The sequence below is a fragment of the Scatophagus argus genome, chromosome 17 (genome assembly GCF_020382885.2).
Source record: "Scatophagus argus isolate fScaArg1 chromosome 17, fScaArg1.pri, whole genome shotgun sequence".
In the NCBI taxonomy this organism is placed as follows: Eukaryota; Metazoa; Chordata; class Actinopteri; family Scatophagidae; genus Scatophagus; species Scatophagus argus.
In genome coordinates this window covers 15,646,652-15,671,916 of record NC_058509.1, presented here as the reverse complement: position 1 = coordinate 15,671,916, position 25,265 = coordinate 15,646,652, and the positions used below count along the sequence as shown (strand labels likewise).

General features: G+C 42.6%; 2 protein-coding genes across 2 annotated transcripts in view; both read right to left on the bottom strand.

Moving 5' to 3' along the window:
* The window catches only part of trit1 (tRNA isopentenyltransferase 1), a 31,316-nt gene extending 13,859 nt beyond the window's left edge, over nucleotides 1–17,457 (bottom strand). The window contains exons 1-6 of the mRNA XM_046417340.1: nucleotides 17,240–17,457; nucleotides 5,304–5,444; nucleotides 2,571–2,669; nucleotides 2,187–2,344; nucleotides 564–706; nucleotides 284–395 (exon numbers count right to left, since the gene is read on the bottom strand). Coding sequence (XP_046273296.1) covers nucleotides 284–395; nucleotides 564–706; nucleotides 2,187–2,344; nucleotides 2,571–2,669; nucleotides 5,304–5,444; nucleotides 17,240–17,398 — 812 coding nt within the window. The 5' untranslated portion in view covers nucleotides 17,399–17,457. The remainder of the gene's footprint in view (nucleotides 1–283; nucleotides 396–563; nucleotides 707–2,186; nucleotides 2,345–2,570; nucleotides 2,670–5,303; nucleotides 5,445–17,239) is intronic.
* A 584-nt stretch (nucleotides 17,458–18,041) lies between these two features.
* myclb (MYCL proto-oncogene, bHLH transcription factor b) lies at nucleotides 18,042–24,855 on the bottom strand. The gene is made up of 3 exons (XM_046417341.1): nucleotides 24,602–24,855; nucleotides 23,083–23,771; nucleotides 18,042–21,444 (listed from the first exon to the last, which is right to left on the bottom strand). The coding sequence occupies exons 2-3, from the start codon at nucleotides 23,717–23,719 to the stop codon at nucleotides 20,654–20,656; spliced, it is 1,428 nt and encodes a 475-aa protein (XP_046273297.1). The 5' UTR covers nucleotides 23,720–23,771; nucleotides 24,602–24,855; the 3' UTR covers nucleotides 18,042–20,653.
* Nucleotides 24,856–25,265: the final 410 nt, after the last annotated feature.

Below are 25,265 nucleotides of genomic sequence, written 5' to 3'. Positions count from 1 at the left end.
CATGAGCCTGACGGTGTTATAAAAGTGCAATGCTAAATTCAGTACTCTTAATAAAACATACAAACATAGCATCAAATATATGTAATCCTAGCACTATACGGAACTTCTTTTGACATGATTTGGCTTGTTAAAGAATGACAGCCAAACAAGATGCTAAAATCCCACGTGTTTAGCTTTTAGCAAAACAACTGAGACAGAATCTGAGACAATGATGACACTAGACAGCACTAAAAGATGAGTAATTCAGGATGAACAGAAACATGTTATGCTACTGATTTTCTACCTGTCATCTTGGACTTTCTGTTGATTGTAGAGGACATGGAAGTCTCTGAGCTCCTCTATGAGTCCAGCAGACAGCATCTCATCTACACGAGCATCCAACCGCTTGTCGAGAGCTGGAGGGGAGCAGAAAGAGAGAAATATAGTAGCAAAATAAGACAAGATGCATATAAACTGTTATTTCATGCTGCAGTGGAGCTCCCATATCAACATGTCCCATTTCTGTTGTTTTGATAAACAGCAATAACAGTAAAATGAAAACCCATCCAATCTTCCCTTCCTACCATCCATTTTAGCATGCAGCCAGAAGATGCAGGGGTTTAGATATCTCAGCGGACCCCCCAGCCCATCACCTCCCTCCTGCCCCCTCTGCTCCTCCAGCCAGCTGCTATGAGGGACGCCTGTCTCCTCATGGATTTGTAGACTCCTGTATAACAAACACATAAGCAGACATGTTGAGATTAAATAAAACACACGTTTTCCACTGGGACTCTATGCAGACAACCACACACAAATAATTATCAATTGTTATAGTTTGAAACCAACTCCTATGATCTCCAGCATACTGTGAGTTTACATCCCAGTATCTGTGTATAAGGCCTCAGAGGGTAAACTGGGATAAGTCAACCATCCATTCATCCGTTAAATCCAACGTAAATTAAAATCTCCAACTCCAATCATTAACACAGCAGAAACAATGAATTCAAAATAACAGACTGGAGTTAAAAAACAAGGGAAAATATAAATCATGATGAAACAAGATACAAAGCCATTGTATGAAATCACTTTTTCTTACAGTTAAAATTCAGCCAGCATTAAATAGACTTTTGAGATGACAAGATTCAATCCAAGCCCGACTCTGAGGCCGTGCATAGCTGTACTCTGAGGTTATGAAGAAAATATGATTCCCGTCATCTCCTGTCATCCAGAAGAGCAGGGTAACCTAACCTGCTAACACAAAAGACCAGAGTGCACCTACTGCTACTCATCAAGCCTTGTGTGTGTGCATGTGTGTGTGTGTGTGTGTGTGTGTGTGTGTGTGTGTGTGTAAACAGACACTAGTGCTGTCAGCATAGACTGGGTGGAGGCCATATACTGACTGTCAGACTAAGACACAGCAAGAGCATTTCAGGACATACAAAACGTGAGAAAACGCAAAAATATTGCAAGCCACTCACATACATACAAACAAGTTACCATGAGACACACGCACAAACTCTATACACCACATAGAGTTTAAGAGCTGTATAGAGGTGCTAACTTTAAAAAAAAAACATTTTGCAGTGCTAAAACGTTAGCAATATTCAGAATTGTTTCCACTGCAAACAGTCAAAATAGTTTCACATCAAACAATAGAGTCATTACGCATTGTTTTAATTTTAGTGAAATTTGTTTTTTGGGGAGGCCAGTGGCAGTAACACAGATGGTGGTAGCTCTCAGTGTTACCTAACTTTTCAATGTGTTTGGATGCTTGAAGTAATACAGTTTTACAAATCCAATTAATCCAATCCAATTACAAATCAAATTATATAGGAAATTCATGAATTGCTAAATTGCATCAAGGAAAGAAAGATCAAAACCAGAAAAAAAATCAACTTATAAAGGTGGTAGTTGGCTTGCTAGCACCTAATCCACAGACTATTTGTTGGTAATTAGGTACAACAATGTGTTTTAACAGACTGAATAATTCTGAGAGGTATTTTTCTCTAACACTGTTTCTTTTTCTATTAGCTACCTAACAAGAGCTACTAATTAACAGGCAACATGGCTAACACAAGCTAATAACGGTGCAGCAGGATAAGCTTATTACCCAGTCTTTATGGCTAACGATATGATAACAATCACAGAAAGCTGGTAAATATGTTAGTAGCCATCCAGTGTAGCACAAATATTACCAGCTGTATCACCTGGCTATCTTGCGCTTGTCGTTGGGGTGCAGCATGGCAGCCATCTTGGGGTCCACCTCCGCCAGTCGTTTATGTAACTCCGCTCCTCCCAGTTTCTCTAGCTCCAACTTCCTTTGTTGAGCCCCATCTCCTCCGTCTGCTATCTCCACATTCTCCTGCTGTGAGACACAATTCAGTTGATGATTTAGAGCTTAAAGCTTAAACTTCTACTTTCAAAACTTGCTTTGGTTTCCATCATGGAGCTTGAAGACACTGGACTCAAGAGTCAGGTCTTGGCAAACTGAGGGATTAAACTTAAGTCATAATTTTTTTTTAATCACCAAAGCGCTGGAAGCAACATATGTAGTGTGAGGTGTATTTGAGTTGTACATGTTTGGCACTCACCCCTGTATCCAGCAGGACTCTCCACAGCAGAGACTCAATGTAATAGTTTGTTCCTCCAACAATGATTGGCAGCTTGTTTCTGTTGTGCATGTCCTCTATGTTGGAGTGTTAAGGCGGAAACTTATCCATGTACATTTTAGCTACAATTCCAGTATGATCCCACCTGTTGCTCACAGTTTTCTGCAACAATTAAAACAATGTTGAAACAACCTCTTGAGCTCATTTTAAGTAACTCATACCTGAATGACATGAAAATTGTTCTGATTTGTTCTAATTAAAGCAGTCACTGTGAGAGACTGCCAGTCACATTGTGCTAAATTGCACAGAACTCTTCAGGCTATTAATGTTTATTGCTTGAATATTTTTTGTTAAATGGTGCTATGATATGCACAGTCAGGAGTACAGTGAGAATCCAGATGAGACAGAAATTTGAGTGTTTTTACCTCTGACTTCAGAGCGGTCCTGCTTGAAATAAAGTGTCCAACAATAAAAACACTCAAGTGAACAGACACACAGAACGTGGCAGTTCTACAAATGATAGTTCCTCAAAAAAATAAACAGAAAAACGAGCCATCCCAACCATGTTTAAAAAAGAAAACTGAATTATCTCATGATGTAAGGGTTGCAAAACAGTGAACAGGAATTTAACAGGAACAGCTGAAAATAAGCAAAAACCTCAACAGGCTGGATCTGTCCTAATGATTCCATGCATCCACACAGTAGGGGTTTCGTAAAAGAAAAGCCTCCACAGAATACTAGATAAATAAAAATAATAACAGTTAAGTTCAATTTAATGATAGAGTGTAACTGTAAGAGGACTGTAACAGCAGCATTAAGATCAGTTTGTTGACTTTCTTCTTCTTGTCAGCATTTCTGGTGACTGAATGCAGTGTGGCTTACATGATGATGATACACTTTTAAGAGTGGCCATTTAATATAATGTATGGATGAGGTAAATACTCAGCCTTAGAAATTAGGCAACTGAGTGTTTAGCCGACTCAGAGAAATCTGATCGGCTACAATACTGAGATTCGATTCATGATGCAAGTTATTTCTGAAGAAAAGTAACTTTCATAATGTGACCACTCAAAATAGACCTAACGTGTCAGAAGTTTGTTAGCTGAGAGTTTTCACCTCTTCAATGTTCAAGACAAAGAGCATTTGCAGTATTTCAAGATGAAGGATATGTGAAAAAAATGAATCTGAATTTGTGTAGGGTCACCATGTTTTTTGTTCTTTTCTTTCACAGCAATCATATTGTGGCGTCACGATCAAAGTCAGGAGAGCGTTGGGCTTTGAAGCCAATTTGACACAGTGGCCAAACTGTGGATCTGTCCTGTGACCTAAAGGTTAACCTAAACTAAAAAACAAAAAACAACCTAAAACTAAAATGGACAACTTCGACAACAGGAACATTTTGGTGCACACATTTCATATTCTTCTATAGTTTTGCAGGTCCATAGGTAATGTATTAACCAGTAATTGGTTAATAATGTCTGAAAAGAGTTGATAATGACAAACTTAACATCAGATTATAATTCAGTTTAATTCACCTCCTAAATCAATGCAAAAACATCAATATTATGTTTTTAAAAGCTTGAGTTTCTAGGCACATAGACAGAGCCACACCTTATTTCCCTTAGGCCTGCTCTCTCCTTTTCTGTCGCATCTTCTCTCATTTTGCACCTTTCCTTCACTCTCCTCCTCCCCTGCCTTCCTTCTCTACTCAGGGATAATCAAATAACCGCTGAAACAAGATAAAGGCCTATCAGCCATCGTCACTCACCTCCTCTCTCTCACACACTCACACACACACAATACACCAGAGAGGGCTGCATCCCTGTAACTGCAGAAGAAGAAGGAACGACAAAATGGGAGAAAGAGCAAGGGTGATCTCTGACAAGCAGCGAGGAAAACTGAGGGAGGAAAAACAGAAAGAGGGCTGGAAGATTGAAAGCAATAAAAGAAACAGAGGAGAGGTTTGGATGGAGAGGGTTTACGCCAGTGGCATGCTGAGTGAAGATTGATAGCAGATGATGCATCATTAAGTCCTGCGTCTTTGAACTTCTCAAGCCTGTCACCCTTCTCCAACTACTACCACACACACGCTCCCCGCCTTCCTTCCTCTTTTCCCCTCCATCCTCTCTCTTTCCTGCTTTACAGTTTCAGATCCTCCAAACCACTTCTATCCCTTCTAATCTGTATTCATCTCTTTCCATTTCTCCCTCTTCCCACCAGCAATCTTGCGCTGCACTGAGCCTATTCTTGGAGCTACCGCATCCCCTCACCGCACTGGTGAGTGTGTGTGTGTGACAGAAGAGTGTGTGTGTGTGTGTGTGTGCCTGTATGCATGCCTTCCTGATCTATTAATACCGTCTCTAGTTATCGCCTCCTCTCACCACATCTGTGTGTCGGGCAGTGTCTGCGGAAGGGTGTGACTGCCCAGAGAGTGAGTGTGTGTGTGTGTGTGTGTGTGTGTGTGTGTGTGTATAGGCAACATTACAGACACAGACTCTTTTATAGATACCATCTCTAGTGTTCTCTCTCTCTTCTCATTTTCAGTGCAACATCTGCAGTGAGACACACTGACAAAACAAGGACATAACAGATCATCTTCCACACACAAACACACCCCTCCACACCAATTAGTAAAAGTCAAATGGAATGATTTTTTTTACAGCAGTTAACAAGTAACACGAGAGGTGTCCTACACGTGTTTCCAAGAAAGGATATTAAAGCCAGGGCTTTGTTCCTGAAGTCCACCACCGTGTAGCTGGTAACTAATGGGTCCACAAAGCTGATCATGTGATGTCTGCACTGGGCGCGCTCCTCAGCTGTCACCTTATTGGTAATAATATCGAGGCCCCGGTACACCTGAAGGGGATGCAAAAGAACCACAGAGATATTGTAAATAGGAACAACCACATAAAACAAATGCTCTACAGGTTAGTATAATTACAGTTATACTGTATAAGAACACATATGGAGGCGGTTACTCTGAGAAAAGATAAAGCCAAAGCCAGTGTCAGAAGCACTGTAAGCAGGCTGTTATGGAGAAAGGAATGAGGAGCGCTATCAGTCGTCCATGTGAAATGGCGCTGACCATTCCTGTAAATTATGATACACACCTCTACTGTCCATTTTACATCACCCAGCGAGGGGGCTCCCTTGTGGAATTTGACAGCTGGGTGTCTTACAGTGAGTAACCTGACATGATTCTCATTCTCAGAGACACACACAGACTCACGAGTGAAGAGCTGTCAACAAATGCCTTGGGATGCATAGAACTTTGTAACTGGGTTCATCTTTGCAGAGGCCCTTTTCTATTGTTTAAATTCAAATAAGTGTTTTTTTCTGTGGTTAACACATCCTTGATTATTCTGAAAATCTAACTCTGATAAAGTTCCTTGGTACCTTTGTCATGTTGGCTGCAGACATATTTACACTAATGGTCTCAGTTTGAAAGAGAAATCTGAACAGGTTGCAGGTGACAGACGGTAACTGTGGTCTGAGAGAATCTACAACTTCGAACTCATGATCAAGGTCTTGTCATACTGTAAATATCTAGTTAGCATGAACTCCACAACAAATACGTAAGAGAATGCGTATGGTAGTGTCGATCCATCTATCAACTGGTGAGTACTCTACACGAAGCACAGTGAATTCTGCGCCATGCTCACACAATAATATTTTCTCTGCCAAGAAAGAGAAGTTAAACTTTAATCTGAAGCTCATATAATTTTCTGGGCAAATAATCAAATTGCAGATGGCAAAATCTCCTCCCATTTATCACCTAAATACACCTCTATGTCCTGTCCTCTGCACAGCATCTGTGTATAGTCTACCATCAACCATTCAAAGTATGTCTGTGCGGTTCTGAAAGTGAATCAGACTGAAGTTGCCAGGAAAACTTCAAAAGCTTCCCTAACAATTTTACCATGAGGCTGAAACTTCTGGTTGGAGTCATCCTTGATTTGAGTACAAAAAATCTTGATGAAGCACTCTATTGTTCAATAATTAAGAGTAGGAAAATAAATAATCATAAGTAGTCTGTAAGTAGGGGCTGTAAAAAGAGACTCTCAGCATTCAAATACATTAGAGAGTGGTGCCTGTTTCAACAAAAGTATAAGGAAATTCTAAACTAAGCTACAATCCTAAATTGTAACTGTAAATCATGTCTGTCTGGCTAACTCACTGCCATTGCGACACACAGCTAACTAACACTATCTTGACTAGCACATCAGTTGTGTAGTGTTTCCTCACTGCATTGAAGTCAGTGCTGGATGCAATGGATGTGTGGGTAACGTTACCCATTCTGACATGCTCTTTATTGAATTTGGGAAAGTTTATAGTCCAGAAACTAGTGATGATAAGATTGTTGGGCAATCACATTGTTTAGTCCTCACCCTAAGAGCTTTCTCTCTTGTATTTAAAATCTAAAATGAAAACATACTCTTATCATATTCACAATATAAGGACTAACTTGCTATATGCTGTTAGTGGTGGTTGTGGTGAAGATGCTAACTTTTTGACCTGTTGCTTTAGCCTCAGTCTCTTGGCATGATGTCATGTATGTAGCAATCAAAAACACATCTAAGACCTCCTTACTGGGTGCTCCTTTTAAAATAAGTCTGCTGGAACCACAAATTAGCTAATGAAGCTAACATTAGCGAGCTACCGATCATAAAAATCTGTCAGCAATAGTTCTGCCAGCAAAATCTGCTGGATGCAGCTAGAAATGAGAAACCTGCTTTAATTTGTCCATCTCTGTCTGATATAAAAGGTGTAGCAACAAAAACTTGGGGGGGGATTTAGTGAACAATGAGTTTGTTCCTCCATAGTAATAGTACTTTTATTTCAGTTGTACTTTCCAATTTTAGTATTTGGATTTTAAATTCTTTCAAAGGCTGCTGCTTCAATTTGACTCTTTGTCACAACAGTGCCAAGAAATTTGTTTGTGTTAGTTTGAAATTAGTTTGTGAGGACCAGACAAATTTATATCATCTCAACTTTGTTTTCCTATTAAGGAAGTATTTTCAAGTGCAAGGCATGCCCACATCCTCACTGCCTTCTAACTTTGTTTTTGTTTGTTTTGTTTTTGTTTTTTTGTTTTTTTTTTACCAAGAATTTTCCAGTACTCTAAATCTTATGTTTCAAGGCAACAAAGGTACAGACTGTTGAACAAACATACATGCACTGAACAATCAATACAACTGCGCAGGATATCGGTGAAAGTGCATGTGTGGGTTGCGTGCACTTCACCAAATGTTTTTCAGCACCACAGCAAGCCAAAAGTGGCGAAAAGGGAAGGGCAGAACAACCCAGCCTGATAAATTATTCACAGCTTCTCTGCACGACACCACTGTCAGCCAAGGCAGGGATGGGTAGATGCATAGATGGATAGATGCATAGTTGAGGGAGATGGAGAGCAAGTGAAGGAGGGTGAGGGTTTGAGGGGATTGCAGAGGACGAGAGAGAAAAGGAGATGAACAGACATAAGAGGAGACAGAAGAGCGCTATGTACTTGTTAGAGAGAACAGGATGCTCCCTGACAAATTTGCACACATTATCCACCGCACCCCCTCCTTTCCCTTCACTGCTCTCTGTCACACACACAGACTGTACAGAGCGAAGACAGAATGATAGCAGGTGGATGACAGAATGATGGAGAGGAGAGGCAAAGAGATGTATGTTGGCATCCAGTTGGTATTGGGTCGGAGTGAGTGTGTATATCAGAGACATGCATTATTTTTTCCCCTTCCTGAACATTTGAAGGACTACTTAACACTATAGATTTATTGACAACTGGGCATGTGCTGAGGAAGATCATGAGATACAACTGAACCAAACAACTACTAAATGGACCACATGGTGAAATTTTGTCCAATAGTGTTTTAAAGGCAGAGACTGAATGTGATGTTTCTCCACTGTAGCACACAGCTTCATTGGACTGTACTTGCTTTAACTTTTCCATGCTTTGTTTTCCATTGTAGACAATAAAACCTCAACAAAGACGGGATTCTTTGCTGATTCTTAGCTCATAGCAGCTCCACACCCCTTAATTTTCCAGTAGTTGGGAAATAACACACAGCTTTCAGTTTAGACTGGAGAAACTGCAGCCTTTATTCACTGATAAACTGTTACCTACACTCTACATTTACTCCTAAAGTGACTACTTCACTGCTAACTTTTTCCTCTGCTCTGCTCGCATTCACTGTCTGCTGCTGCTCTCCCTCTCACAACCACAAGCTGAGTCGCTCTCACTCTCATAACAGTAGTTATGAGCACTGCAGACCATTGATTGGCCTGTAGTGTTTTCATGTCTGCTGTTTGCATGGTCTCATCTCACTTGGAGCCTTGAGCAAGGTAACACCAAAAAATGTATTAGTTAGCTAGTATGGCCCACAATGCAAAAAGAAAAAAAAATTTTTTATTCTTACCCGCCACTAAGAGTGCACAGCTAACTGCTGCGTAACCACTCCACGTCGAACACTTATGTGTTCTTATTTGAGAGCACTGTTTTTGCTATGATTTTAATATCTCCTTAACGAGGACAAGGAGACCCAAGTGCACAAGCAGGCAGATGAAGACGAGAAAAATGAAAAGCACCACTTGGGTGGAAAATATGAAGAGAAAAATGCTTTGAGGGGGAGTTGTAAATGAGAGAGAAAATGAGAATCAAAATGAAGACTTCCAGCTAAGGCAGTGGAAATGAGTTACAAATTGCAGCAATGTTTGAACCAAAGAGAAAAATCAACATAACTCTGTTTGCACATGAGGAGGAGAAAACTGAAATAATAAAATCAGAATAATGTCTCAGAATAAAAGACTGAGTGACATTTTCAAGTACATTACAAATAACTCAAAAAATAAAATGTGACATTTTGTGGGTTGTAGAGAGGATGTAGAACAATCTTATTTCCAGACAAAACAATTTTTAAAAAAATAAATAAATAAAAAAAGAAAGGAAGGAATTTATTAGCACTGAGCAAGCTGTTTTTCTGTGTGTTCCCCTAATCCTGGTCAAATTTCATGACATCCATCAGGGTATACATGGAAATGCCAGCATGTATGACGTTTCTAGGGGGTGGATGGATTATGATGGTCTGACGAGCTGTATCTGTTTTCCATAAATGCTCTGGTCTAAATGTGTTGTGTCATTTTTTTTTTTTTTTTATAAATCACTGAAAACAACTCCAGGAAGTGTAGGGAGCATTTCTGGGAAGCAGCTAAGGAAATGTTTCAGATATGTGCTTGTTAAATTCAGATTTTCTGATTTCAAACATCACAGTTCACACTAATACACTTAAATGGAAATCCAGCTAATGTCGGTTCAGCTGTCTACTCCTTCCTGTCTCGCTTTTAAATGGATGTGAATGGATGTGACCGTGTGGCTTGTGTGTGAGTGAGGAAGGAATATGTGTGTGTGTGTGTATGTGTGTGTGTGAGAGAGAGAGCGAGCAAGACAATGAGCTCAGTGTTCGAGCTCTGCAGAGCCTGCAGCCAGCCTGCCTGGCCAACCTTACGCCCTGCACGAGACAGCTGTTCCTCTGCCACATAAATAAGGGGGGAGCATGGCTAAATGAAAGAAAGAGGGCAAGAGAGACAGTGAGGGGTGAGGGAAAAAAGAAAGAAACACAGAGAACAAACACTCATTGAGACATAAAATAAGATTCAAAGGCAGCCAAAAAAGGATAAAGGGGGGATAAGGCAGACCTTTCAGAGCAGTGTTACACCAGTGTTTCAGTTTGCCAGTATTAGCATTTTATTAAAGTTGGGGTTGCTAATGTTGGAGAAACCAGCAAGAGCAAGATTTTGAAACTATCCAATTGAAGTACTGCACCCCCTCCCCCAAAACACATGAACACACACACGGTCTACTGCCAGAGTCCACGAGAGAACTGATGAGAAGATCACTTCTTTCATTAAATATATGAACAACTAATTTAAACGCCACAATCATTTAAACAAACAGAAAATGCTCATCACGTCTGTACCATTCAGTCCAAATCAGCTACCCGGCTCTGCAGTTCCTGCTCTCTGCTGTGGGTGTGTTCTTTGTGTCACTTGGTTAGACGCTGAACTACAGTCATGGCTAACTGTATCCAAATACCTCACGTCTCATTCCCATGTAAGGAATCACCTAATAACATTATAATGAACGTAAACAATGAACACGGCTATAAACAAGACAGCATGTCAGCATTGGGAAATTTTGGTTGCACTTTCTCTTTCAACTACTTGCTTTAGCAAAGTATCTGCCTTGCCCTGTGGAAGACTGCGGTCACACACAGGTCCGCAGGTAGCCAGGAAGGTAAGGCCATCCAATCATTCAATATGGACCAACAGATACAGGATATTTTTTCTTTGTTGAACACTTATTACACAAATTATCGATTACTTCCCATATAAAAACTGAAGTACAAAAAGAACGCTTCACCTGACTCAAGTTGCACTCACATGAAAGTGGACCCTCCTTTATTTTAGACTCTCTCTCTCTCTCTCTCTGTTCCTTTAAAGTTCAGCACTGTCAAGATGGCTTACTTTTGTTCAGCTGTGGGTCAAAGTTGGCCAAATTACACTGGAAGTGGATTTTTTTCCACTAAATGTAGTGATAACATTTTAAAGGCTGGTGTAACCCTGATGCAGATTAATGAAAGATGAAAGAAAGAAAAGATGAAAGTGACATATTTTGTCATTGGAGGGAACTCACTCCAACGAAATTTGTGCTCTGCATTTAACCCACCCCACCCGCGTGCAGCGCCCGGGGAGCAGTGGGGATTAGGTACCTTGCTCAAGGGTACCTCAGCCATGGACACCGGTACGGGGAATCGAACCAGCGATCAAAGTGAGTATCAAAAAGCTTAGGCCTGAGATCGTCAGCTGAAGGCCTGCTTCTCATCAAGCCTGCAGAATATTTTTTATATACACAGTTATTCCGAAAACGTGCCGATCTAACACAGGCATCCATGGGAGGAGGTCCAGCGTGTCCTGACAATAAGCTAAGTTGTCCATAATTCATATTTCACAATTTCTATAGAATCTGATTATTCTCCGAGTCCATCCCTCTCTTATTCATGGACCCACCATCACACCGTCCAGCTCCCTGTCTGACCAATCCCTGGAGCTGAGAGCAGCACAACAGGCTGTCGGGGAATTACTAAGATTGCCTATTAAGTGCAAAAGGCACCACTTGGGTTTATTTTTACTGGCCAAATGTTTTTGTTTTGTAGTGAGCACTAACTGCCTGCATTTTCTATTTAAGTATTGGATTATCAATATGGATTTCCCATGGATTTTAGGAGCCTGTTCATACTCACATAGGCAAATAAAAATAACATTAATTTTGTAAGAAAGTGAAAATATTAAACAATAACAGGCTAATTAGGCCTATTTATTTATTTATTTATATTTTATTTAAGTCTGGCCCACAAACTATCCGCTTTAAAAAATTCAACTCTTGGACAAATGCAGTTATGGATCCCTGACTTAGGCTATGATTAAATACTACACATAAAAGGCTTAAATGTTTTCAGTTAAGGAGAAACAAAATATTGGTACTCGGTATTGGCAGAGTATCAGCGGAGACAATCAGTGACTACTGCATCCATATAATTATTCAATAATAAAAGCCAGTTCTTCACTTCAATTGTACTGACATAATGCAATAATGTTGAAAGATTTGATCGAAGACAACAGCAGCATCAGCAGACTCTGATCCAGAGAGGAAGACAGTACAATTCATTCTTATTCTGACCCCTGAACGTGGCCCTACTCATTCAACGGCCAACTGTGAGCTGCATTGCTTTATTTTTATCCCTCTCTCTGAATCCTTTCCTCCAATACACAACAAAATACCTATCGGCCTATTTTCTTTTTACCTCTTCTTTCCTTCCCCCTCAAGGCACCATCCTTCAACAATTTATCCCTCTATCTTCCTCTCTTCTCTCTGTCTCTCTATGGGGAATGGCCCAGTAATGCCAGACTAATAAATCATTCATGTCGTTGCCCCCCCCGTCCCTTCCTTCTCCTCCTCCTCCTCCATCCTGCCATCCTTCTTTGCCTGACTGCTTTACTGTAGCAGTGGCCGCATCACCACGCCCGCAGACTGCAATTTACACACAAGCACGCAACCAGAATGAAAAGTTAATCAGCTTTTTGGGCTTGCTCCTACACAGGCTTAGATTACTTAAAAAGATGCATCATAACTGGGATGTGGGAGGCAGCATCGCCTCAGCTACAATGCAAACAGATACGTCAAAGCCCAGACAGGTCATAGCCACACCAGACAGACAGAGAGACAGTGGGAGGGGGAGGAAGGGAGGGAGAGAGAGGGAGAGAGAGGGAGAGGAGGAGGGATGACTGTGAGTCAACCGGAGGGATATAACACATAGCTGGACAGTTTTTGAGTGTGGGATGTGTTTCATACGTAGATAAGCAGTTGGTGTTGGTGTATGTGTGTGTATCTTCATAACAACCTCTGGCCAATCACAAGCATAACCTTTGAAAGAATGAGCGCCACTCACAGCGGACAAATCAGCTGGCGACGTAAGCATCTAATTTCCAAATTTACGACATAAAAGCCAAATGAGCCCTTGGTGCTTTTCCTAAGAAAGACCTCTTTCATTCCACTTTTATGGGACTGTGAGGGTCAAGATGACACATGACATCTTTTCTGTTGTTCAGGCCCATTTCTCACATTCAACAGAAAACCACAAGCCTGATGAATTGTTCTTCCGTGTCGCAGTTTTCATGGCTCAATTTGACTTTGACAGAATACGGCAGCTTTTCCATTCATGCATGTATAAAGCAATGGGTCACCGACCACCAATACATCCACAAACTGAAGCAATTGTGCATGCATGTGCATGACCTGTTAAATTGCCCCGTAGGACCTCTGATGGCCCTTCAGTATGACCCACCCCCCCCCCCACACACACACACACACCACAACAAAACATAAGGTTTGTGCTGATTGAGTAATTAAAATCTTTCATGTCACACTGGTGGTTTGGTGTAACTTGGGCCTCCGTGGGATCAGAATGAGGTCCAGTTGTCGCAGCGTGACAGGGTGCGTTGTAATGCTGGGATGGCCACTGTCATCAGGGAATGCTCTGAAGGGGTTGAACTTGGTGGACTACAAACTACAGTAAAGTCTAGGTGGCCGGTACATGTCAAAGTAACATCCATATGAAAGCCAGGACCAAAGGTTTCGAGACAGAATATCACAATGTAAAGAGACGAATATTATTCACTTCACCTGTCTGTGGTTGTAATATTTAAGCAAGTACCTGCTGCAGTTAAAACACAGGCCTTCACAATGGCCTTCCCAGATGCTTCATATCATGTAGTAGTAGGAAACACAAGCAGTAGTTACAAAATACAAGAAGTGACACACAGGCAGATGAGTAAAAACACGGTCAGTGGCGTAGCCCGGCAGCTGCCAATATCCTTAAAATGAAGAGCGAGACAGGAATTCCACAGCAGATTCACTGATGTGCAGCAGAGCGTAAACAAGGCAGTGTCTGAACGATGATCACAGCTCACAGTAAACTGCTCTAATGTTTCAGTCTGGGCGCTCCTCACATGAATCACCTCTGAAGTACACTCAGCCTGTCAGCTCGCTGTCACTGTCCATGTCAAACGTTTCTGATTTCCAATAATGCGTCGCGAAGCGCTGTCAGTCTGCAGTGCCTGGATGAATTGTCTATCCATTACAGCTCATCAAAAGCCTGATTCCACCAATTAAATTCTACAACTTGTGCATATCAACACAGTCCAGTTCTCCACTTTGGCTGGAAAAGTTTCATTTCCACACATCACCCACATTTACAATATACACTAAATCTGTGGATGTAGGCGATCTACAGAGTGAGTCATTGAGAGATCGAATAGGGATCTTTGAAAGCGTGAGATGATTTTAAACAGCCAAGTGCAATCCTCTCAAGACCTCTTTAATGTTATCTGCTTTAATTAATGATTAATTTACTTTGAGCAAGTAAGTTAAACTTGAAAAAAGGCAAAAAAAAAAAATCTATGCTATAAACTAAAAATGTCTGCAGTACAAGAAAAGAAACGGCGGGAAATGGAGTGCAAAAGAGCCGAGTTAAATATAGTAAAGCACATAATGAGCCGCACTACTGACTCAGTTCTGGATTCATCTCAGTGTGAATATGGTGCACTGAAATCTTTTATTATCAGCATGAAATAAAAAGACTAATGCTAATGACTGGATAATTTAAGACTTCATTTTCACAAGCTGCCCAGTGAAACAGTTTTGCTTACAGTTGAGTTGATAAGTACAATGATGGTTATAAAGCCTGACATCAGACTCCCATTTTTTCCCATAATTCCAAGAGAACAGTGGCATTTTTTGCTGAAGGACCCGTTCACCCCCCACCCCACTTTGGGAACCACAGTTTTACACTCATTGACAGCACAGCCGAGCACTTGTGTGTGTGCCATAGTTAGCATGTTCATTTAATGAGTGAATAATATCCCCCTGCATGTCCAATGAACTGTGGGTTGGGGGCGTGGGCCACAGGCAGGAGTGTGTGTGAGTGTGTGTGTGTGTGTGTGTGTGTGTGTGTTGGGGGGGGTATTAACACAATAGGAGTGTTAGGGAGTGTGGGAACCAATTCTCCCCAGGACAATAGACACTTCCCAGTGGCCACAGCGTGCCCATTCACTATCAGCTGCTGGGCCGGCGTAGCACGGCGCTGAATAAGTACCAGCTCAGCACAATGCTGCTTTCTCCCAAACAAGACCAGACTGTTTCCTATCCCAAAGACAACACAGGCCAGTTCTAGCCTATACACAGCCTCATTCTCACATAAGCAGTCTCTCTCTCTCCCACTCACTCCATGTCTGCATGTCCCTATCTCTTTCTCTCTCTCGCTTTCCCTCACTGTCACACACACCAACGGGAGGGTAGCAACAAGGCCAAGGATTGTGGAGGATAGGCTGGGGCTGCCTTGCAGTATCTAGGCCACTGTTTCTCTCCACCAGGGCTGCTGGTTGCTGAGATATTCTGGGATGAAGTGTTATTAGCGTAACCCAGTTTACCCAGTACCAGGTGACTGCTGGAAGAGGCGCTCCCTGCAGGGACCCACACTCTCAAGGACAATGAAGTGGGAAGGAGGAGGGGGAAGAAAGGTGGCGGTGAAGCAGGAGAAAAGGTGATCAAACAGTCAGCACGATGTGATTGCATACTGTTATTGTGTTGTCAAAGGAATCACTGCTGGACACTGGCAGATTTGGATAAAGTGGAGTGTGTGTGTGTCAGAGTGTGACTGTGCGTGTTTGTGTGTACACAGCTTGAGAACTACAGGCATGGGCAGGGCTGAGAGAGGGAGGAAAGAAGAGACACAGGCCTGAGAACTGTGGCTTTGACAACACACACACACAAAATCATCTCAATACATCATCGGTCATAATGAAGCTCTAAGATCTTAGTGCTTCTCATATAAACTACTTCCCCTAGAACATGATTATTTATACTGCAACTACATTAGCAATAGAAGACACAGTCATGAATGAACCTATGAATATTTTTATGATGACATTTCAGTTTACAGGGCTGACCTCCACTGATTTTTCCCTTTCTTTAATCAGCTTGGAGTCATGCTGCTATATTACAGTATCTAAATAAATGGCCGTTTCAATAAAACCTTTTAACTACCTGGATGCTAAATAGTATATTTAATGACCAGCTTCACATTTATCCTCCTGGCAAAGAGACATTTATTTTGTAGTTGCCAAAATTTACAGTACAAGGAATTTATCTTACCCGCTTTCCCACTTGTTATTGATATTTACTTTGTCATTTCTACCGCTTGATTCCCAAAACAAAAGAGAACGTAATCATTTGCGAATCCTTTCTCACATATACTCAATCAAAAACAGCACATAGACAACATAGTTCATGTTCTACCTCATTAACTTCATTTTTTTTGCAAATAGATGCTAATTCTGAATTTGATTTCAAAAGTCCATTTCAAACAATTTTAGACAGGAGCAACAGCAGACTTGGAAAGCTGTGTACTGCTCCAACAACACCAGTTTGGAACCATCCCCAGGTAACACTGCTGCTCCTTTGCAAATGATCGCATTCTGTGTTTAAGTTTTCCACAGGGTACCAGCTTTTTGAAAATCAGGATTGTAGTTACTAATTAAGTATTGTTTATAGAATACCTTTAATTTGTCATTTTTTATGCTTTATACTGTAAACAGTAGATGACAGCAGTAGCTCATAATGTGTTCCAGTTCTTTTTACAGTCTATCCCATACTTCCTTATGCTATGATACTTTCATTTCAAGTTTATGATACCTTATCTTTTTCTTATTTCCTCTTACTGTTATCATCGTTGACAGGATTTCTGCACTAACTTGTATGGTGATATCAAACCAAACTAAAATGCAACAGCATCGTATTTAGGTGGTTTGCATCTTCCGACTTCCGCAGTCCGCTATACTGCGCAGTAACAATTAGCTAAACATAAACTCCACATTCAGAAAGAATAAAGAATGGATGATGTAAAAGCCAATTTACTGCTTTGAACTCGGGTCTGTGTGCGTCTTGGGTTAAACAAACGTTTTATTCTGCTGTACTCGAGCATTATGGCTGCCATGTCTCCCTACATATTTCCTCGCGCTGACAGTCTTCCTACCTGCATGGAGTCGGCGCTGATTATTTCTCCCTGAAGCCGTTTTCCGATCTCGATCGCCAGCTTGGACTTTCCCGTACCGGTAGCTCCTAATATCACCACTAAAGATGGCACCATTGCTCTCCGCAAGGCGGACTGCACGCCTGGAGCGGACGCCGCCATGATGTCGCTTCCAAGGTGCCCAGCTGACAGTCGCGCGCATGCGCACTGGGCTTAGAGCGGAGAGGCGGGCTCTGTTACCAGGCAACAGGCAGCCGTTACTGTGGCGACACTGACTGATGAGAGTTCATGTGGAGGGACTTTCACTTTCGTGGCTAAATAAATGTAATTATTTTAACAATTTAGTCTTCCTGATGTCAATGAAACGCTCTGACTGGTAACTATGGCCAGCTCACATGAAACATTCACCGATCAATAAGGCCTCTGAACGTCTGAACCCACCTCTACTCATCTCTGGCGAGCAGATCAATGTGTTGCTGGCATTTACAATGTTTATGAAATACCTTTACAGGGAGGGTAGTATATAGTTTCTATGGAAACTGTGGGAGCTCTGCAGCAGTGAGCAAAGATGCTCGTTGCCATGGAAACTCCTCAGCGCAAATGGTGGATGTGAGATGTGTGCGCACTCATACAGGTGGTTAGAATGGAGAAAAAAATGTGTGCAATACTCTGATCCAGTTCAGAAAACACTGGATTTTAGTGTAGCTATAACATTTAGCCAATCATTGAAGAACAAATATAGAGCTAGATGATCATTATTCTTATGTTTGTGTGTGTGCATGTGTGTGCAAAAGAGACAAGCAGATAAGCTAAACAGGCCTTTAATGATGTCCAACCATGAATTTATTATTTTTCTGACTTACTCTTCATACATAGAGGCTTATGAGGTACAGAAAAAAAGAAAAAACAAAGTGCTGAGACAAGGCTTCAAAATCACCATAGTTGAACTCCCAAAGTAAGTAAGCAACGTCCACTGCTACCATAACTGTGCCAACAGCAGAGACCAGTGACCAAAACAAGTCAAACAAATTAAAAAAAGAAACGGGGCAAACCACTGTTGTGGGTGCACCACCATACTGAAAAAAAAGTATCGGGGCAGTAATGGTGATTTGTGCTGAATTAATTAGCAGATAAAATACTACAGATAATTCAGAAGAAGAAAGGGGGGAAAGGGAAACATTACTCATGTCCTGAAGTATAAATTCAAACGATTATGTGATGATTCTTCTGTTGTAATGCTCTCTTTCAGTCTGTGTTGGTGTTAGGTTATACATACAGCATATTACAGTAGGGGTTGTTTTCCGTAAGCACAGCCTATGGCCCTCACAAGAGCTACAGACTACACTTGGGAGATTCCTGAGTGTTGGTAAGAGCAGGGCATGCTACTCGTCATGATCAAGTTGTTTACAGTACTAGTTCCAGGGCTACAGTGCTCTCTGTTGCATGGCTTATGGGACAATGGGGAGCACCAGGCTTGCAAAAAAAGCAGAGAGAAAGCAGTAACATTAAGGTCACTAAAGGCTACACACAGCCCGAAGTTTAATCGGTAGATCCTCTTAAGTCCACCCCCTCCTCCTCCCGATCCACCCACCGCCCGCACCAGATTTAAGAGTGTTACAGCTAGAGTGATTGGATTTGAATACAGCAGCATTCAGGTGTTTTCCACTCTGTCGAGAGAAAGCAGAGCACACATGCCAATTTTCAGCACATAAACACCAATAAAGCCCTGCCAACTATGTTAACAAAAACAGTCATTAGCTCACACCGAAACACAACTCGGTAGGAAAATATAGTATAAAAACTTCTGTCAACTCTAACTTGTACAAATAAAGAAACCCCAGAGACAAATGAAGTAATTACCAGGAAAGAAAACAAGTAGGCATTGCAAAAAAATAAAATAAAAAAATAATAATAATAATAAAATGTGGTGACAAAGTGGCTAGTGTGATCAATGTTCAGTAAGTGTTTTATTTTGACTCTTTTTCATAATCATTTTATTAACAAAAATAGAAGCTTTGAGTTATCTTTGAAAAGCCAGCAAGCTTGGCCCCCGTTTAGGACACAGGGCCAAATGAAAACAAGGATGAGTATAGTAGACAGCTCTGGTTTTGCTTTGGAAGGGACTGTACAGTAAGGGTGCTATATACATAACATCCAACAGGATAGTCAACATACACTGAAAGGCTTCTATAGGCATTACATTAAATGCAAAAAAAAAAAAATAATACAAATATATCAGACAGCAAGATGAAAGAAATGTAGTTGGAACTCAATGGGCTTCATCAAAACCAAGTTAAAGTTGGCATTTTTCATGTTGCTTAGACAGACAAACTGAAACTGAATTTAAGCTATTCTCTAAGTTTCTTTTGGCTGATCATTTGAAGCCACCATTCACCCTTTGGCTGGTCTCCATGGCACAACAATAATAAAGACAAAGTGAAATCGAAATGTTTTTGTTTTTTCAGATGTTGATTGGAAAAAGGATTAATCTCCACATATTTTCTCATTTTTTCCAAATAATGCTACAAAACTGGCTGTTACTGTGGGCATGGTGCTGCTGTGGAAACATCTGTGGCGTGAGAAAAAAAACACAGAAGCTATGAATGGAAACATGCAGGCACAGAAGTTAGGACTTAACCTGAGCTAGTCCAGGAAGTGTAGAACATAGTGTACCCTTCCAGGTGTAATGTTATTGTTGCATGGCTTGGTGCAGCCCCCCCCCCTTCACATTCCTAATATCAGTAAGCGTAATGCCAGCAACTTCAACTGTTGACAAGGAAAAAAAAAAAAAAAAAGAAGAGTAGTGGAAAGATCAAGACAAAACAGGGAAAAGGTATAATGAGAGAACAGAAGAGAAAACAGAAAAGAACACAGCACAGAAAGTCACAACTTAAAAACAAAACATACAAGTTGTATGCCAATACTCAGGAACAGGGGACTCTACATTTGTAGAAGATTCTGCAGAGAAACTTCAAAGAGAGTGGAAACATTATGGCTGTCCAAGCACACCAAGCCCTGTCAATAATGCCTGACCAGACCATGCAGCAGTTAAACAGCTCAGTTGTAGCAGTTTTTCAATGAGGGGATGCTGCATTCAAAAGCAACAGCTTTTAGCAAAGGGAAATATACCAGTTTGAAAAACTCATATTGAGTAACCATGGACATATTAATCTGCCTGTAAGATGCCCTGTAAGATCAATCCCGAGTTTGCTGTCCTGACCGGCTTACGGCCTCGTCAATCACTCAGAAGCTAATGTGCAAACCACAAAATAAACAAAAGAAAAAGAAAAAAAAAAGAAACTCCAACTGCACCTTTTCAATGTGACTAATTCAAAGTGAACATTAGTGTCTTTTCTCCTTCATGTAGTCCCGTTCAGTCCTGTGAGTGTATGTGTGCGGTGACAGCCGACCCGTCGCTCAGGATCGTTTGAGGTGTGCCAGCCTCTGCAGCAGCTGTAGCTGCCTGGCTTTCAGCTGTTTCCTCTCCTGAGCCTTCTGCCTCTCGCTGGCATGCAGCTGCTGCAGGTACTCTGTGGCTCGCGTCAAGATCGCCACCTTTGGCGTCTTGGGGCAGTCTGCTAAGCCTGGGATCTCGTCTCGTAGCGACAGGAAGCGCGACCGCAGGTCGTTCCTTCGCTTGCGTTCGAGGAAGTTGTGCGCCTTGCGTTTGTCTGTGTCCTCACAGTCAGAGGACTGGGGACTGGAGAGGTGGGAGAGGAAGTGGGCCTTTGATGGGGAGCTTTGGGGATGGGAGCTCGAGGAGGAAGAGGAGGAGGGAGGAGATGAAGGTGACGTGGAGGAGGTAGGAGAGGAGGCGCTGAGGTTAGGGGACTCTGACCTGACTCCAGCCACAGTCACATGAGACTTCCTGCTGTCCAAGTTCAGAGGGGCATGGCCGGGTCGGGGTTGGTGGTAATGAGAGTTCTGGTGTGGCTGGGTGGCCGGGGTGGAGGCCTCCTGCCGGACCCTCTTCCGAGGAGGCTCAGTCGGTGGAGGGAGTGTGTCTGGGGAGGGTGCAGCGTAGTTGTGCTGCTGTTGGTGGATGGAGATGTGGAAACGCTTCATGCCGGGGTCGAGTGGGTCGGCCCGCACCGTTATGGTCACTGGTTTTCGAGTGTTGACCAGTCGTCGAGGTTTGCGTTGCTGCTTGTGCTCCACCGTCACCACGTCAATCTCCTCTTCATCCTCATCCTTGTCATCTTCATCATCTGAAAGGTAAAGAAGGAAGGTTATTATGCATTTGCTTATTCAAAACACTTGGTGGCGGCTGCAGCCGACACTGGATACACTCAGCTGCCTCCTTAAACTAATTAAAATGCTTCAGAAAAGACTTTCTTCACAGAACCTCATGAAATCTCCATGATCTCTAGCTCCCACACACACTCTGCAATGATTCACTGCATTAAGTCAGCTCCCTGAGTGGGAACTGTCTCTCTTCATTCATGTGGATCCAGTGAAGATGAGAAGAAGCAAATCAGCAACTCTTCAGCTTCAACCACTGACATTCAGTGTCATTAGAAACCATTTGCTGCCCTGTTTACTAGAGCGGGAGTGGGGTATTAAACATGAGGAAAGGTCTTATCGACTTGATTCCCGCCAACTGACTAGACTCTTGGGAGAGTTTCAGTGCTCTTGTAAATTGAAACACACTTTTAAAATAATTGCACCTTTGTGGATTTGACTTCTCAGGAAGTAGTAATCTCTCTATGAATTACACATAAAGAGCTGGACGAAGGGCTTTGCAATTGGGGGGGGGGGGGCTGCCTATTATTTACAACAGCTTTTATGTGACAAAAGATGACATCTCGTATTACAAGGCACACAGAATGAATTCCCTCAAGGAGCCCATAAATGACTTTATTGGAGCATAATCATACATTTACTTCCTATGATTGCTCATTGAGCACATATTATCCCCTGAAATGGTGTGAAATCCTGCCTGAAACTCATGTCAAAGAATTCTGCAGGCCTAGCTAACCTCCTAAATGGCTAATCCCGCTCTATTCACAGCCCAGGCTGGCTCGGACCAAATCCACCCACTGACACAATTGGCGCTGCAGCCTGTTGAGTAGAGGAATGAAGCAACAAGTTCCCTTTGTGACATTCCACACACCATTATGCATGGTTCACACTCAACATCACATGGCTGCCTGCATACCAACCTCAATCATATGGGTTGAAAAAGGAAAGAGTAGGTCTGGAGTCAGGGAGAATCTTGGCTAGACAGAATAACTAAAAGAGGGCTGATTTTCCTACCTCCTCCTCCTCATAAAGTTTGAATAATTAAGAATACTCCTTGAATTCGTGTCAAATCTGTGTCAGCGGTGCGGATTGGATATTATCATAAGTCAGACTGGAGGAACAGGGAGAGGTAGCAGCTGGTCTGCTGGAGCCTAGCCAGGCAGCAGATGTTTCAATGGGCGTGTCGCTCTCTGGGCTTAAAGCATGTGTTGCATGCACCAAGGTAACGCAATGCAGTCATGTGCCATGCCAACCCTCACTGTCAGATAATGGATAATCAAAGGCTAAATATTAACTGAAAGAGAGGGAAATGTGACATTGCAGGTCAAACCCTGAAAATATCTTCATAAAATTGAGGACGTTGAGCCTAAGGAGCTTCTATTTAGTAGGAACCTTTATAGAAAATTAAATGGAATATTGAAACACCATGAGATAAATGATTATGGCCACTCAACTACAGTATCGCGGGCACATATAAACACATACGAACATGGCATGCAAAATATTCATAACGCCCAATTCACCACAGGCAAACTACAAGATATACTATAGTAATATGTTTCTGTACTGAGATAAGTCCAGTTTGTTTTATGTCAGTTACTGACCTGATGAGTCGCTGTGAGACTCTGAACCAGAGGACACTTGTTTCTTGCATGCACCAGTTGACGGGAAAGTGAGCACCGCAGCCGGGTCCACACAGTCCGCCGCCAGTCCGCTGAGGGCCGACGCGTCGGGGAGGGCACTCTGCGCTCTCCCCGGGGATGTGAGGGCAGAGCCGGCTGCGACCTTGGCAGCGGCCCCCGTCCCGGGACAGGAGGCGCAGCGCTCCCCTACAACTCTCTCCAGCTGTTGACCGGCCGAGAAACCACTCCACATACAGTCCTGGATGATGATGGAGCTCAGGTTCCCGAAGGAGTCACTGGCCGTGGTGAGCTTGCAGGGCATGTCCTGCTGCTGTTGCTCATCCTCCTGCCCTAAGAACTGAGAGACCCACTCCAGTTTGTCGCCCAGAGACGGGTACAGCAGACCGACCCTGCCCGACCCTTCCACCGCCCGGATAGGGGACATGGGCGGGGTCGGTACCAGCTCGAATTTCTTCCATATGTCCTCGCTGGGCGCCGTGGACTTGAAGAAATCCTCATCCGGGTCGTGGTGATCGTCGTAGAAATAATGTTGGTAGTGGTCGAGGTGGTCCATGTCCCAGTTTTCATAACGAGGCGCGGTGGAGCTAATGCCCGGCATGGGGGGTGCAGGCGCGCGCGGGGGGGTGTGAATCACTCCCTGTTCCCTCTGTCTGCAGAGACATAGAGCCAACAGTTGTATGAGAACTGAGCTGTATTCTCATCAAAATAATCACAGCCCTGTCCGCAGACATGTTGGGGGGGGGGGGGGGGGGCGATACTGCATAATACTTCTATTACTGGTTTAATTATATTATTTGTTGAGCAAAATATTGTGCTACTGTTCAGAGAAAGAACATCCACGGAGATGTAACGCATAAAGTACCTGTATCGGAACACAGTGTGCCAATTAGGCTACAGCAGAGTCAGCTGATGAGTACCATACACAGAGCAAAATACAATTATGGTGATTTTGAAGCATAAATAAAAAGCGTCTTGTGTTTAAATTCCGCAAAGTTAAACTGCTGTGTTGCTGCTGTGAAGTTCAAGTTTCGCAACAGTTTCATTACATAACACTGTTTTAGTAGTATACTGTGACAGAGAGGCAGAGAGCGGGGGCTTCTATTTTCTGCTGACTGCTCGGCAGAACACACACATACTAAATTAGATTGAAATAGATTAATTGGATGGACAGGTACCCGTCCTGCCTCCCGCTGAACCCATGGTCACACTGGAGAGTCGTATGTAAAGTAGTTTATCTCGACTCCTCCTTGGTTCAACTCCTTATCAAGCTCAAAGAATTCAGCTGCGACTAAAAAAAACAAAACAAAACAAAAAAAGCAAAAGAAGCGCCGATCAGTTAATTAAGCATCAGGCGCGGCTGGAAGCCCTCAAACTCCAGGTGGTTCTTTTTTTTTTTTTTTTAAACCGGAAACATCTTTCCCTGCTGCGAACGCCTTCATAAGAGCAGTTGCTGTAGAGTAAAAGCAAAAAAAAGTCTTACCTGGTGCTGAGAGTAAAAAACCTCCCTGCGTCTTCATAGATCCGCCGTGTGTGATTTAATTGTCCACAAAAGCAGCAGTCCCAATGCTTCCTTGAGTAGAGAATGTGGTTCGGATGTGATCCGCTTGGCGTCTCTTTCCAGGCTGTAAACAGTAAACGAGTCCGTTTGCTCGCGCTGCTCAAAGGGCTGGATGGGCTTTGGCTGTGGTCACTTTTCTTTGCCGACTACTGCACTATATTTGATCTGGGGGAAGGAGAGTTGGCTATTATGCATAAAAGGCGGGTCGTAGTAGGAGAGCCACGCCTGCCATTTAAAGGCGCAGTACACACAAAACACTCTGCAGAGGGAATCTTATGAGAGCAGAGGGTTATGTGACACTGATTTCACAAGACACTGTTCTGCTTTTGCAGTAATTATGCAAACATAATAACAACGCGCGCGCGCGTGTGTGAGAGAGAGAGAGAGTGAAAGAGAGAGTGTAAACAGACTTGTGCAAACACACGAGCATCTGTGTGTAATCATCACGCTGCATAAAAGGGCATAATCTAAAACAAGCAGTTATTGGTGTGTGTGTGTGTGTGTGTGTGTGTGACAGTCACACTGGCTTCATGTGGACATATGGCTGCAGTATCTGATGTCACCCATGCATCTCATAGTCTTTGTA

What these genes read in the sequence shown, in the direction of transcription:
- myclb (XM_046417341.1), bottom strand. Translation starts at nt 23,719, where the DNA reads ATGCCGGGCATTAGCTCCACCGCGCCTCGTTATGAAAACTGGGACATG. An exon ending in GTCTCACAGCGACTCATCAG is followed by an intron (nt 21,445 to 23,082) that starts GTCAGTAACTGA and finishes TTTACCTTTCAG; the next exon opens with ATGATGAAGATGACAAGGAT.